General features: G+C 45.1%; 1 protein-coding gene across 3 annotated transcripts in view; it reads left to right on the top strand.

Annotated features, from left to right (window-relative positions):
- klf8 (Kruppel like factor 8) overlaps window positions 1-8,398 on the top strand; it is a 57,051-nt gene extending 48,653 nt beyond the window's left edge. For all 3 annotated transcript variants that reach the window (XM_030100819.1, XM_030100818.1, XM_030100820.1), the window contains exons 5-7: window positions 370-481; window positions 4,004-4,143; window positions 4,224-8,398. In XM_030100819.1, coding sequence (XP_029956679.1) covers window positions 370-481; window positions 4,004-4,143; window positions 4,224-4,405 — 434 coding nt within the window. In that variant the 3' untranslated portion in view covers window positions 4,406-8,398. The remainder of the gene's footprint in view (window positions 1-369; window positions 482-4,003; window positions 4,144-4,223) is intronic.
- The last annotated feature ends 7,145 nt before the right edge of the window (window positions 8,399-15,543 follow it).

Raw genomic sequence — 15,543 nt, 5'->3', positions numbered from 1 at the left:
AATTAGTCATGCAGAGAAATGCAGCGCAGGGTTCAGGCCTGCATCTGATCCGGCAGTTCTGCAGACTGGCAGACCACACCTAACACACACACACACACACACACACACACACACACACACACACACACACACACACACACACACACACACACACACACACACACACACACACACACACACACACACACACACACACACACTGGAAGTCTTTGTCTTGCTACATTGTTGGAATCCAACATGGCTGTGGAGTTGTTGACCCCCTGCTGTTCCCCTCTGTCCCTCTCAACCCCTCCTCACCCCCCTTCTTCCCTCACTTCCTTCCATCCCGCCCCCCCCTTCGCCCTCCTGTCTCTCCCCGTCCGTCCACAGTTCGGATCAAGCCGGGCTCCACGTCTCCGGTGGAGTACCAGAGCGACAGCGACGCCGAGAGCGGCACGGAGTCCGGGTCGGCGTCGCTCAGCGCCCAGAGCATCGACGCAGGGTGAGTCCAGACACGCCCACAACCTCACACCTGTGTGTGTCTGTGTGAGACGGAGCTACACAACATCTGGGTCCAGTAAGACCTCCACCCAAATGACTCCTCTGGCTTCAGTGGCAGCAGGAAGAAGTGCAGCGTAGATATGATTAAACTGGAACATCATCCATCCATCCATCATCCATCCATCCGTCATTCATCCATCCATCATTCATCCATCCGTCATCCATCCATCCATCATCCATCCATCCGTCATTCATCCATCCATCCATCATCCATCCATCCATCATCCATCCATCCGTCATTCATCCATCCATCCATCATCCATCCATCCATCATCCATCCATCCGTCATTCATCCATCCATCCGTCATTCATCCATCCGTCCGTCCACCCAGTGGCTGAAGGTGCAGCAGGACAGCTGCAGCCTCCTTTTACCTAATAAGAATAGGTTTGTATTGTTGAGAGAAGTCTGAGAAAAGCTAAATGCGCTCAGGAAGAACATGCACACTTTGCACACTAAGACCTCCACCTGGGTTCTGATCAAGACCTCTTCAGGCCTCGGGTCGAACCTCATGAACACAGCTCGGTACCCAGCATTCACATGGCAGCTTCTACATTAGTGCCACAGCTTTTGCACTTGTGTTTTGACATTTGCTGCAGCGCTGTGGTTTTTGTCTGATAGTTGCAGCTTTTGCATTAAAGCTGTTGCTTTTTCATTCGTTGTGTGGCTTTTGTGTCCGTGTCACGGCTTTTGCGCTTGCTGCAGCGTTTGCATTAGAGGTGAGGCTTTTGCTCTGGTGTCAGGTTTTTGCATTAGCTCTGTGACTTTGGCATGGATCCCGCAGTTTGGCGTCTGTCACTGCTTTTGATTGGCTTTGTTACTGTGGACCTGCTGTTTTTCTCGCCGTTGTTGCTTCTGTTGAGGCCTTTGCGATTTCTGAGCTTTTACATTCATGTTGAGGTTTTCCCATCAGCTTCGGTAATATTGATGCATTTTCTGTTACATGGTGTTGCAGTTGTTTTGTGTTCATGTTACAACTTGTGCAGTAGCCTTTCAACTGCAGCTTTTGCACCAGTTTGTGACTTTCGGTGTTGCACAAGTTACTACTTCCTCAGAAAAGTAACTGAGTTAAACTATTTTAAAAGTAACTAATGACAAGGCAAAGTAACTATTGCGTTAAAAAAAACATGTTTAAATATGTCAGAGAGTATGGATCCCCTCTTAATGGAACTTTAAGATGCATGTTCAATAATTTATTGTAAAGATGAATATATGATCAATGAAATAAAAGGAAACTTGACAGAGTAAATTCCAAACAGGAAACACTACATTAGTGTAAATTATTCAGATGCTGCTGTTTGATAATATGAGACAAGAGAAAGAATAATAGAACACAGTAGACGCATGGCAATAGATGTCCGTACTTCCATTTAAAAGCTGCCTGTAAACACTCTGGGCTTCCTATGCCTACATCTCTGTCTGATCCAGTGATCAGAGCTGTGTGGCGGAATCTCTGTCACGTCACTGCTCCTTCCTGCTCCGCCCTCAGTCATGGAAATGTGCAGCATTTCATTATCAGTAATGGTAGCAGCGCTGTAATGCTGGGAAAAGCAACTAGTTAGTTATTAACAGTGTTTACTGTAACTCAGTTCCTCCCATCACTGGTGACCTTTAGTGCTGTGTTTTCTTTTGGCGTTAGCGTAGCTGCCTCTGTGCTTATCTTTATCAGCTTTGTGGTTGCTGCTGCTTTTCAGCTGCGCTGCCACTTCAGCAGGTTTGTAGTCTGTGTCATGTTCTGCTGTTGCATTGCTACTGTGGTTTTTTTCATTCATTTAGCTGCTTGAGCATCATGCCACAGCTTTTGCAGCGTTTCTGCAGTCATGCTGCGTCTCGCTGCTCTTATTGTTTCAGTTTATGTGTCGTAGCTGCGTGGAAACTTTGCTGCATTGTTTTCGTCCACAGTGGTGATGCAGATATGGCAGCTGTGTTGCAGCTTTTGCATTGCGTTGATCCTCCGAGGCTGCCGTCACCAAGGCCTTTTGAACTGATGCTGACTTTATTAGAAAGCGTTGAAGCCCTAGTGGTCAGTCCTGGTACTGCGGTGACAGAGAAAGTTCTCTGTCCACCTCCAGCAGACCTCATTTAAAGCAGATGTTGCTGAAACTGTTGACGGAACAGAAAAGCCGGGACGCTCGCGTGATGCCAACGGACTGCGGAGTCCGTCATGAGGGGCGCCGGAGAGAGACGCTAATGCGCAGCAGGGTTTATGGGAAATTCGGTGTAGTGTGGGTCACCTCCCTCGCCTGCAGGCTCCTGACTAATTACATTACTGCAGCTCCGCCATGACTGGCTGCTTATATAACCTTATATAACCCTTCATACAGCAGCGCGCAGCGGAGGCTCCCGGGCGGTAACGCAGGAAGACAGGCGTGTGTGTGTGTGTGTGTGTGTGTTTGAGAATATTTGGTCCTCTTGAGGAAAGCGTGAATGTTTGAAAAAGGTTGTTTTTACCTGTGAAGGTTAGCAAGCCGCTCACAGTGTGTGTGCGTGTGTGTGTGTGTGTGTGTGTGGTGTGTGTGTGTGTGTGTGTGTGTGTGTGTGTGTGTGTGTGTGTGTGTGTGTGTGTGTGTGTGTGTGTGTGTGTGTCCAGAGCGAGCTGCGGCCACACCCAGAGGGCGAGGCCGCCGGGCTGGAGCACAGATCAGGGCGTGGACGGGACGGTTGGTTTAGAGCTGTAATCTGGTTTGTGACAGAGACACTCAGACAGAGACCAGGCCTAATAGACAGAAACACAGTCTGAGTGTGTGTGTGTGTGTGTGTGCGTGTGTGTGTGTGTGTGTGTGTGTGTGTGTGTGTGTGTGTGTGTGTGTGTGTGTGTGTGTTGCTGGGCAGGGCTGTCCCAGAACTGGGGTGTAAACAAGCTTACGTAATGCAGCTTTCCGTCACACCTCCCTGTAAAGTGGCCCTGCAGATCAGACGGTTGAAAACTTTCCCCACTCCGGGGAAGGCAGCGGGGCAGACGAGGAGTTTGAGGTGAATGTTCCAGCAGCAGCAGCAGGAGGACGGACGGAGGAGTGTGTGGCGGCGTGATCGCAGCCTCATTGCTGTGAGGGAAGATGAAAACATGAGGGTGAGAGCATGAGGAGGGGAGTGAATGAGACCTGCTGTGGTGAGCAGGGCGCCTCTCTGGCGCCCCCTGGTGGCAGCAGGAGGGAGATTGACACGTTTCTGTCTTCAGTCTTGCTTGTTGTGGAAATTAGAGGAAGAAGTTGAAGTGTGTTGATGAAGAAGTCGCGGTATTTCCTCTATAGAGGGTCAAACATCTGACCTCTGTCACCGTTTTTTGTTTTTTAAATTAGTTTTCATGATACTATGAAGCATTTATTTAAATATATGGAGGCGATTGTGCAGCGTTGCATTTACTGACCCCTCAATCGTCATTTCATGCAGTTTTCACGTGGGGCCACCAGTGGGCGCTGTGGGTTGTTTGTGTTGTGACGCCTGGACTCCTCCTGTGGCTTTCAGGTCGGTGATGGACCTGGAGCCGGTCGATCCGGACTCTCCGGACATCAAGAGGCGGCGGATCCACATGTGCGACTACGAAGGCTGTAAAAAGGTTTACACCAAGAGTTCCCACCTCAAGGCCCACCGGAGGATACACACAGGTGCGAGAAGTCCTGCCTCCGTCCTGAATTAAAGGGGCATTAAAAGCGGTTTTCTAACTCTTCTTCCTCTGCTGCCCCAGGAGAGAAACCTTACCACTGTACCTGGGAAGGCTGCACTTGGCGCTTCGCCCGCTCGGACGAGCTGACTCGGCACTTCCGTAAGCACACGGGAATCAAACCGTTCCGCTGCACCGAGTGCGACCGCTCCTTCTCCCGGTCCGACCACCTGTCGCTGCACCGCCGCCGCCACGTCATGATGTGAACGCTGACCCCGACACGCAGGACGGCCCTCAGTGAAGAGCTACCTTTGACCCCTGTCATTGCACCTGAACCCCTCCCCCCTGCTGGACTGAAGCCACGCCCACAGGTTGGGATGTCAGCCTCCTGGTCTTCGTCCTGAACTGACAGGACTCACCGTCCACCCTGGAGAAGCGCGAAGAGGAGGAGCGAAGGCGAGGAGGAGACCCCGGGACGAACCTTCACGCTCCACCCAGACGCCACTTCAGCTGCTCTTTCACAGCAAAACTTTCACGGGCCGTTGGATGTGAGGTCGAGTCTTAATCTTTTAGCAGAGCTGAACCCCAAACATTAATCCAGGTTATTTGGAAACTTTGCAAATTATCTAATTGAGAAGCAATATTACAAAACGGCTAAGAAACGCGACCATCAGGTCTTAGCTGGCCGAGCCTTGTAGTCCCACTCCGCTCCACCGGGCGGTGTCAAGGACCAAATGAAGAAGCAGCGTTTCCAACTCTCGGGTCTGCTGCCACCCAGAGGACGGGCGTGGCACGGCGCTCGCAGTCTGACCGGAGGAAGACGTTGATGTGCGAGTCACAGCAGACCAGCTGCTCTGTGGCTGAAAGAGACTGGAGGTCAAAGGTCGCTGCTCTGCCCCATTTTGAAAATGTGTCGACGGTAAAACGGCCTTCCAGAGCAGCTGAGGTGACGTCCATGCCCCCCCCCCCCCCCCCCCCCCCATCATGCCTCGGTACAGGGAGCTACAAGACTGTGAACTTTCTACAGACCAGATTGTTTTAGTCGTATCGATCGCCTCGCCCGGCCGGCTTCCTGCACTCCTCTCATTCAGTATTTGCTTTCATGTGTTGTTTTGTTAAAGATAAGGTTCATTTACCCCCCAACTCCCCCACCCAACTTTTTTTTTTCTTGTTGTTGTTGCCAGATTTAGCTCTGAAAACAGAATTACGCCTTTACAAAAAAAAACCCTGTTTCAGATGGTTTCGTTCTCTGAGGCTGTGAAAAAAGAGAGGAGACACAAATATCCTGAGAATACGTGAGACACAGGAGGAGAGGAGTGAGTGTGACTGTGTGTGTGTGTGTGTGTGTGTGTGTGTGTGTGTGTGTGTGTGTGTGTGTGTGTGTGTGTGCGCATGTTTTGAGACAAACGCATAATCAGAATTCAGATTTGTACGAGTGTGTGTTCCGGGCACTTGTCGTTCTTTACCTCTTGCCCGTTGAGCCTTAATAATTGAAGTCAATCTGTAAGGGCGAAAAACCAGAACCACCGAGAGACCACCGCAGCTCAGACCCCCCCAACACACACACACACACACACACACACACACACACACACACACACACACACACACTTCACTGCTTCATGTCCCTCAGAATGACCCGCCTCAGCCTGCCAGGCCGTCACACTGGACGTTGTGCTTCAGTGTCGCCTCCTGCTGCACAGTATTGGTATTACATTCAATTTTGCTGAAGCTGTGACCGTGATTCAGAGTAACGTCCTAAGACATTAGGAAGATGGTAAAGCTAACCTGCTGTCGGAAACCTGCTCTGCAGTTCCGCTTTGTGCCAGAGGGTGGTGCAGTGGATCAGCTACACACCAAGTCTGTCTTCAGTCTAATAGAAACCACACAGAAATAAAAACACAACAGCAAGAGACATCTTCGTAATCTCAGCTGGGATCAGACTGGACGATTTGGTGACTCAGTGTCGCCCCCTAAAGCTCACGATTGGTTTTACCTGAAAACTTAAGATTTAAAACTAAAATGAAATAAAGGTGATGTTTTTTGTCTGAGATGTGGTCATAATTCTGAGTGACATGAAGCCTGACTTCAAGAGCATGAATGCCACCCAGATGAGTCTAATCCAGGGAGGGGCGAGTCCGGGTCGTGTGTCGGCGGTTCTGGCAGACTCCAGGCACTGTGTCGGGCCGTCAGGCTCCGTTTAGACCTGGGATCCAAACCGCCGGGAGACTCCAGCGCTCCGCTCACTCGCAGCTCCGCCCCCGGGGCGCCGCCTCAATTCTCTCCGCTACTTTCAATTCAGATAATGAATCGGCTCAAACTCTCCTGGACCTGGAGCAGAATTGACCTCCGACCCCGACCCAGCGCTCATGTCTTTCTGTCCGGACTTGAACTTGATTATGCAACAGAACGGCGGCGTGGGCTGAGCTGGAGCGGCGGAGGGCGGCCGAGCCGTGTCCCGGTGGACGAGCAGACTCCTCTGCTCGCCACGGACGGAGAAAACTGTTGTGTTAGTCAGCAAATCTGCAAAAAAGACTACAAAATCCACAACAACAGAATCTGAATTTTAATAGTTTAGAGTGTAAAATGAAAAGAAATAAAAGATTCTGCATCAGAATGAAGATAATTTCTCATTTTGAGGGATTTTGTCTTTTTTCTTGCAGTGCGGATTAATGCAACCCCCCCATTTCTCTCAACATCCCCTCTGCTTCAAGTTAAAAAAAAAAGTTACTAAGCACATCTTTCTAGAAGAGTATATGCATTTGATTGCAATTTTCTTTCTTTTGTAAACTGTTGATAAAGACATTAAGGACAATGACAAATAATTAAAGAGAAATCCTTGTACATAACTGTATATAATCAAAAAAGTGCAGAGTAAATGTAACGGGTGAATTTCTATTTTTAACACTGACTAGATAATGTGAAAAAAAATCCTCGTTTCTTTTTTCTTTTGCTCTGTTGGTTCGACGAAATGTGTTTTTTTTCTCCTTCCTCTTTTAATCTAATTCATTTGTTTTGTAGTTTCTTAAAGAGAAAAAACGTCCCACTTGTGTTGTGCACACTCGTGTTGCATGGAGAGTATCCTTCTCGTTTCCTGTAGTGACGTTGGTGAGCATGTCGGTGTGTGTGAAACAGTGGGAGGAAGAATCACCGCTTTTACGACCACAGGTTTAAAATAAAGACCGGTTGACTCGGCTTCAACCAAGAGGAAGTCGAATGAAATGTCAATTTCTGAAATATGCTCTTTAATCCTGGATCTCATTTTTAGCAGGGAAAAAAAATAAATGTGTCACAAAAATTCTCATGAAGTTATAGTAACGGACTCAGGTGCTACATTTAATAGAAATTCATCGTGATGAGTTTAGTATCGATCACATGTACAGCTGTGGAGATTACTGATGGGGAAAAAACAAAGACCATTTTTGTTGTTAGATTTTAAAGCAAATGTAGATTTTAGATGCCATCTGACAGAGATATCTACGAAATAAAACATGCTAGAGACAATTCTAATGAAACGGAAGCAAAGTGACCCTTTAAAGTGGTGCGTTCAGGAGCAGCTGGGAAAAGGGAGACACGTGAATTATCCGTTCTGTTGTATTTGACAGCAGTTTTTCTTGAAGATGCGGTGCAGCAGTTCTATCTGGAAATGTTCCTCCGAACGAGGAAATGGGAATTTTTCCCAGTTCGCAGCTGCTTGAACGCACCACATCACCCCCTTCAGACGTGCACCCGGAAGTCACAGCTTCCCTTCACTTCACAAGCACACTGATCTGATTGGATGAATGGGTGAATTTCTCACACACACAGACGGAGCCTTTCCGCAGGGTGACCGGCGCATGTGTTCTCTGTCCTTCTTGTGTTCCCTCTGTCTGCAGCGAGGCGGGAGCGCTCCCTCTACGCCGACGATGTGACCCTTTACGGGGTGAAAGTTCACGACTGTGCACGAGTGCCTCTGCTCACCACCAACCCACAACTTTCACTACTTTCTATTGAATGCAGTAACTTATGGGCCAGTACTATATTTACCCAGTGCAATGCAGTTATCATTATAATACAATGAGTAATATTTTGGTTTTGTTTGGTTTCTTTTTTGTATTTGTACAGAACAAATGTGTAAAGATCAGTGAGGAAAACGTGAGCTTTTTGATACTGTGACTCATGGTGTTTAAAAGTCAGTTTCTCCCTGTACAGTTGTGATTATTTCCCCCCTTCGTTCTTTCTTCTTTTATAGAATAAAAAATGTTTTTGGTGCAGTTTAACGTCTGATGCCTCTGTGCTGTTGCCAAGTTTTTGCTTTACAGTTTTTTTATTTCAGTTGCCAAAGCACAAAACTCAATTGTCTAAATCAGTTCTCTAAACACATCTAATAGAACTCGCCAACATTTATCAAAACCATGAACTCACTTCACAAAACACAATCCTCCTTTTCTCAAAAACCTAAACACACTTTGCTACAAAACAAGTTACCAAAAAAAAAAACCCACTTTGTTTGGCCAAATAAAGCGGGCATATTTTATGCCCGTTTTATTAAAAAACGGGCCTTTTTTTACAGCGCTTTAAGGATCAGATGTATTGGAATAGTGGCGAATTGTGACTCTTTTGGCTCTCCATCGGCTTCACCCTCATGACACGACGAAGAGGCTGTAACATCGCAGGCCAACGAGCTGCGAGAGACATCACCAACCAGCAATTCCTGTCTGTCTGCCACCCTGCTCACCTTTTCTAGGATTTTCTCATCATAGAGGAGGAAGGTGTGTTGTTTTATACAGAGCTTCAGGAAAGTCTGTGTTTTGTGAAAAATGTAGGGAAGTTTAGTGCAATCTGTTTTAGCAATTAAAAAAAAACCCAGTAACACCTCCCCCAAGCTCAAAGTGAAAAATCATTGTATTTGCTGAAGTATAAATGAAACCTGTTACTTCCAATAAACAAGAACAAACAAAAAACAAACAAACAAAAAAGCGTTACAAGGAGAAAACAAAACAAATTAGTCTGTATTTCCCAGAGGCTGAGGCAGAGGCTTTTCTGTGGAGCAGCAGCTTCCTCTGATCATACAGCGACATCTAGTGGCCACTGAGACTAGAATCTGGATGTTAGAGGAGGAAGATGCTCTACAATCAACCAACACGAACTTCATCTGCAACACTAATATATTCTAAAAGTATATTAGTATAAAACTAATAGTATTTGTAATGACTTAATAAGGTTTAAGTAATTTAAAAAAGTGAGTATTAATATATTGCTACATCAAGCATCTGGAGGATTTCCAGAAAAAGTGCAGAAGAGAGAAGTGAGCGCACGTGTGTGTAAAGTGTTTCCTGAAAGAGTGTGTGACATGAGATGAAGTGAGGATCAGCTTCATGTAATTCACTGCACAGCCACAAGGGGGCGGGGAAGGACAGAAGGAAGCAGGAAGCAACGTGTTCAACTGCAGGAACGTCTCCAGAAGTCATGAGCAGAACAACCATTAACATACACACACACACATGCATGCACGCGCGCGCGCGCACACACACACACACACACACACACACACTTGTGTATGTGGTTTTACCTCCAGTGTATTTGCATATTTTTTGTGTTTTCATTTCAGAGACATTTAGAGTTCACACTAGGGTGACCATACGTCCTCTTTTCCCCGGACATGTCCTCTTTTTACGTCCTGTCCGGGGCGTCCGGGCGGGTTTTTTAAATTCAAGGAAATGTCCGGAGTTCCCTGTTTCTCACAGCACGTGAACGTAAACTGACCAGCGCTTTGCACACGGTACTGTGATGATACTTTGTTGCGCGACGTCATTACCGAGAGGCTCTTGCGCTGCGCCGCGCGCGCGCGCACACACACACACACACACACACACACACACACACACACACACACACACACACACACACACACACACACACGGGGCGGGGCTTCAGACAGCGGAGCGCTTCTTCTTCTGTGGTGTTTAACGACGGATGGCACCATTTCAACAGGCGCATTAGCGCCTCCTATCGCTAGAGATTGGGATCAGAGAACAATCTAAATTCTATTTATTAACACCGTTAAAGGGCAACTCTGGTTTTTTGACACCTGGACCTTATCTATAGGTGTGTGCATGCTTATATACTCACTCAGACAAACATGGTGCAGTTCGGAGTCCTTCAGAAGTTATTTAGATCCAAACGATGTAGCCGCACTAGCGGGGGTGCCACAGCAATGGAGCTTCAGCGCGGGACATAATCTCTGCAAAGTCGCTCATTTCGGCTGCATTTTTCCTCCATCCATCCATTTCAGTCAGAAGGGGGGCCTTCCGACTGAAATGGAAATGCAAGTCAGACGCCGGGGCACCGTGACAGCCGAGGCCGACTCAAAGTGCCTCTCTGCTGGGGAGAGGAGCGCCGCAACGTTCCCATCCGAGCTAATTGTGGCTAAGTTAGCGAAAACTGTCAGCTCTTCAGCTGACCCACCTGAAGACGGTGGAGGAGCTGACTTTATGATAACACTGGCGATGGATGAAGAAATACAGCCGAAATGAGCGACTTTGCAGAGATTATGTCCCGCGCTGAAGCTCCATTGCTGTGGCACCCCCGCTAGTGCGGCTACATCGTTTGGATCTAAATAACTTCTGAAGGACTCCGAGCTGCACCATGTTTGTCTGAGTGAGTATATGAGCATGACACACCTAGAAATAAGGTCCAGGTGTCAAAAAACCGGAGTTGCCCTTTAATACAAGGTATGAGATCAATGCATTCCGACTGTTTACAACACTATTTATGGAGAACTGATGAATTCCTTCTCTACTTAATTCGACAGCGGAGCAGGAAAAGCCAAAGCTTAAGAGCAGCTTCTCAGATGAACTGCAAAAAAAATTTCCAACATCCCGAGATGAAAAATAGAATGTAGAAGAAAAGCAGGATGAAGAAAACATTTAAAGATTAAAAATATATATCTTTTTTGTTTGTTAAGTTAGTGTTTTGGTGAGACTCTTATATTCTTCTATCTTATTACAGTTATTAAGAAATATATTGTTGATGCTGGATTTTCTAACAGAAGATTCATACTTAGAACATTATTTAATATTTGTAAAGAGTCTAAGAGAGCTATTATTTTGTTACAAGTTTTTACATTTCACTTTATTTTGTTAAAGAAGTTAATTTCACATCATTGAAGCATAATAAACCATTTTCATCAACCTCTGAGAAGCCTATCTGAATTTGTGCCTCGAGCCCCCCACCCCCCCACCCCGTCCTCTTTTTTGAAATTCTAAATATGGTCACCCTAGTTCACACAGTACCTTTCTGAAAACATTGTCTGTTGACACGCAGTTCATACACGGGGCCACTAGAGGGTGCTGTTGCTTTTCTCAAAGTCAGAGTGTTTTTGGAAAGTTGCATTTTCACCATCGTCGTGTAAATCAGTCCTCAAAATGCAACAGAAATGTGCTGGTCAACCAGAAGTAGGGGAAAACTGTAAAAATATGTTTTTGTGAGTGAAACTTCCTTAAATGTCATAAATGTCAGGAATTTTTTTTTCCTCACTTCATCACAAACCCTTCAATTCAAATAATTATTTTTATAAATGAGCTGAAAATCCATTTAAAAGACTCTGGGGGAGAATGACAGGACTGGAATGAGAGAGTTCATGAGGACAGACAGCAGGCTGGAGCTGTTCGCCGGAGAAAAGCTGCTGAGGAGGAGGCAGGCGGCGCTGACTCACACCGCATCAGGACGTGAAGCTGCAGGCAGACCGGATCAGCTGCTCCTTCAGCTCGGCGAAGCTGGAACGCCCCGGGGGTGGGGGGGTCAGGGGTCACGATGGCGAGCCTCGGCCTCACGGTGACTCAGAGGAATCTGCTCTGTCGGGAGTCTCTGCAGATCTAAACTGCACCTTCAGTCAAACTGCGAGGAAAACGCAGCCAGTGACGCCACAGACAGCAGGAAACAGGAGCGGCGGCGGCAGCAGCGGCTCGCAGGGCGGCACCGCCGCCGCCTTCCCATTTCTATTTTGATACATCAAAAAAATACATGAACAGTAATCACTTATTTTCAGTGCATTGTGTGTTTACACCATACCAACAGTCTGAGTGGATGAGAGCAGCAGCGACACGCTCTGCCACCAGGGGTCACTGCTGCATCACTTTACTGCTGTGTGTCAAAAGCATCAGAGCCTGATCAGCTGCTTGGTTCTGGTTTGGTTCTGAACTCATGTCTGTGTCATGTGCTATTTGTGCTGTGTATTAAATAACGAGGAGAAGACAAGAGGAGCCACAGGAAGTAATGAAACCAGGAAGTGAAGCACGGCGCCAGGACTGCTGCTGTGTTCACTGGAAGCCGTCGTGGTGTAAACAGGACCTGAATCCCCGCTGAGTCCTCTTCCTCCTCCTGTGTGAAAGGTCAGCCTGGTCTTCAGCATCATTTGACACGGCGGCGTAATCAAGTGAAAATACAGACAGTCAGGGTTTGATTTGACCCTGACAGCAGGGCGCCGGCGGTGCTTTCAGGGCGCCGTGGAGGTCGCCGTCTTGGCACCAACGTAACGACCCTCCCTGTCACGACCCCACCCTCTGCCGCTACGCCCTCGTGCTCCACCCGGGTCTTCAGGCTCCCTGCAGAGCAGCCGCCGCATCACGCAATGAAACACCGGGATCTCCATCTGCAGGGCCCCGGCGGAGCCGGCGTCCAGGCAGGAGACGATTCACTGGAGGACTAAAGTCAGGACGGTACTGACGCTGAGCAACGAAACTCAACAAGCCATCTGACAGCTGGGTTTATTTTCATGTATTAACAGTTTCAGTTTGTTTAGTTTCATCACATTCAGGATGCGAAAAGGCAAGTTTTAATAACATGCTCTGACTCCGTCTCCATGGCAACGGAGAGATTCTTCTTTTGTGAAGAGCTGCTGGGACGTCTGGGAAACAGAGCGTTTTCACGGTGCGGGAGGGGCTGCCTCTCTGAGCAGCAGAAAAACGAGGAAAGCTCAAACAGGCAGGCACGGAGGAAAAAACGCTTTGGGGAGTTTTAGGTGAGAACATAGCCAAGGTTAAAACATACAAAAAGTGAAATTTTGCATGATACAGCCCCTTTAAAAAGTTCTTTTATGAGTAACCTTGTTGTCTTCAACATATTTTTATTTTCACAAAATGATATTTGATAAATAGGGGTCGTCTTATAATAAGATCCATCTTCTATTTGGGCCAATACGGTAATTAAGGTTTGATTGATTGATTGATTGATTTTATTTGTTTCATTCTTTTTTAAAAGAAAGAAATGAAAAGGAACAGAAAGAAGTGAGATTTATGATGTCTGCCCCTATTAACATAAAATAAATGACAATTTGTCAAGATTTAACATATCACAAAAAAAAAATGCAAAATTCAATACAACCATTTCACTAAATCAAAATACAAATATGACCATTTCACAAATAATTGCAGATCAAATACAACCATTTCCCAAGTGTAAATACAAAAAAAACAAAAACCTTAATGAAATATGTTCAAAAGAAACAATCATTCTAAGTTTGATCATTCTTTAAAACAGAGTCGTACCCTCCCAATAACTGTGCTTTTAAACATTTCTTGAAGATGTGAATGGACTGAGACCTCTTAATTTCACTGTCAAGTTTATTCCATAAATTGATTCCTTTTGTTGTGATGCATCTTTCTTTCAATTTGGTTCTTGATTCTGGTCGTTTGAAAACTTCAGTGCCTCTTAATCTATATTGACTGTCTCGCTTTGCAAATCTATTCTGTAAATTAAATGGTAATTTTTTCCGGTGAGCTTTATACATTGTTTTAAGAAGGTTGAGTTCTACCAATTCTTTCATTTTTAAGGATTTCAATTTTATAAATATTGGGTTAGTGTGGTCTCTGTAACCACTTCCATTCACCACACAAATCGCTTGTTTCTGTAAAAGGAAGAGTGGTTCAATGTAGGTCTTACAAGCATTTCCCCAGACTTCAACGCAGTCGGTCAGATATGGTATAATCAATGAATTGTACAACAGAAACAAAGAATTATTGTGAAGTGACTCTTTCAATTTGTACAGAACAGCAATGGTTTCAGAAATCTTAGTTTTAACGTGCTCTATATGGGATTTCCATGTTAGTTGTTCATCCAGCAATACACCTAAAAACTTAATTTCATTTGTTCTCTCGATCTCTATACCTTCCACTGTCAGTGTTGTGTCAACGTCTGTCCTTCTGTAACTGAAAATCATATATTTGGTCTTACTGATATTCAGAGATAGTTTGTTAGCGTTGAACCATTTTATAACATTCTGAAACTCTTTTTCTACAATTTCTAATACTTCATTTATATTGTCTCCAGCATAATACAAAGTAGTATCATCCGCAAACAAGATGCATTTCAATAAGCTGGAAGCAGTGTCAATGTCATTGATATAAAGAAGAAAGAGCACTGGTCCAAGGACGGATCCTTGAGGAACCCCACAAGTTACGTTTCCATTTTTAGATTTTATATCGTTGATTTGAACGATAGGTTTAACCAGTTCATGACAGTGAACATTTTATTGGATTCAAGCTATTTCTGTACTTGATTTTGACAGTTTTGCTCCTATTTTCAAGTATCTTTTGTTGACAATTTAGAAATTTTAGTTGTTTCAACCGTTTTACCTCCTTTTAAGCAGTTTTGCAAACGTTTTTAAAACCACATTTATGTTCTTCTTTTAGAAATTTCAGACATTTCATGTTTTTTTTAACGTTCTCTTACTTTTTTGATCTGAAAATGTCTGAATGTTTCCACTGACAGTGTGGGTTTTATAACTATCCTTACACCTTAAAGTTAGTAACAACTCTATTAATGATTAAAATAATGAAACTGTTCAAAGAGTAACACGGTCTGAACCATACTTATTGTGTACTTGTTGAAAAAGTGAAGAAAGAAAAAAGAAGTTAAAACTACAAAAAGGAAAAAATATTAGAAAGGAAAAAAGAAGAAACAAAAACCGGAAAAAATTAAAGGAAGTTAAAACTAATAAAGAGGGAAAATATTTTAAAGGGGAAAAAACTGTCAAAATGTCATTTTGACAGTTTTTTTTTACTTTTTTTTTTTTTTACATGAAAAAATTCAATAAAAAAAGGAAAACAAATAAAAACAGAAAAAAGGGAGAAAGAAAGTGTTGGGTAGAGCTGATTTCTGAAATGTCAGGCGACAGAATTCTGCTGATTTATTGTTTTTTTGCGAAACAACCAACCAAAACCAGTAAATCCCACCAGATGGTGGATTCTCTTCACTGAGCCCCGGGTCACATCGCATCAGTCCCGTCACGTCTTAAACCCGCACAGAACCGAGAAATGTGAGGAGAAACCAGAGAAAAGAGTGAAACGCCGTCATTTCACTCATCAAGGATTCAACAGCTTTATTCAGCCGATTATAAAGGAATCCAACTGTTTTCAGGTGTAAA

Source organism: Salarias fasciatus, chromosome 10 (assembly GCF_902148845.1).
Source record: "Salarias fasciatus chromosome 10, fSalaFa1.1, whole genome shotgun sequence".
Taxonomy (NCBI): Eukaryota; Metazoa; Chordata; class Actinopteri; order Blenniiformes; family Blenniidae; genus Salarias; species Salarias fasciatus.
Note: the sequence above shows the minus strand (reverse complement) of the source record. Positions and strands in the feature narration are given on the sequence as shown.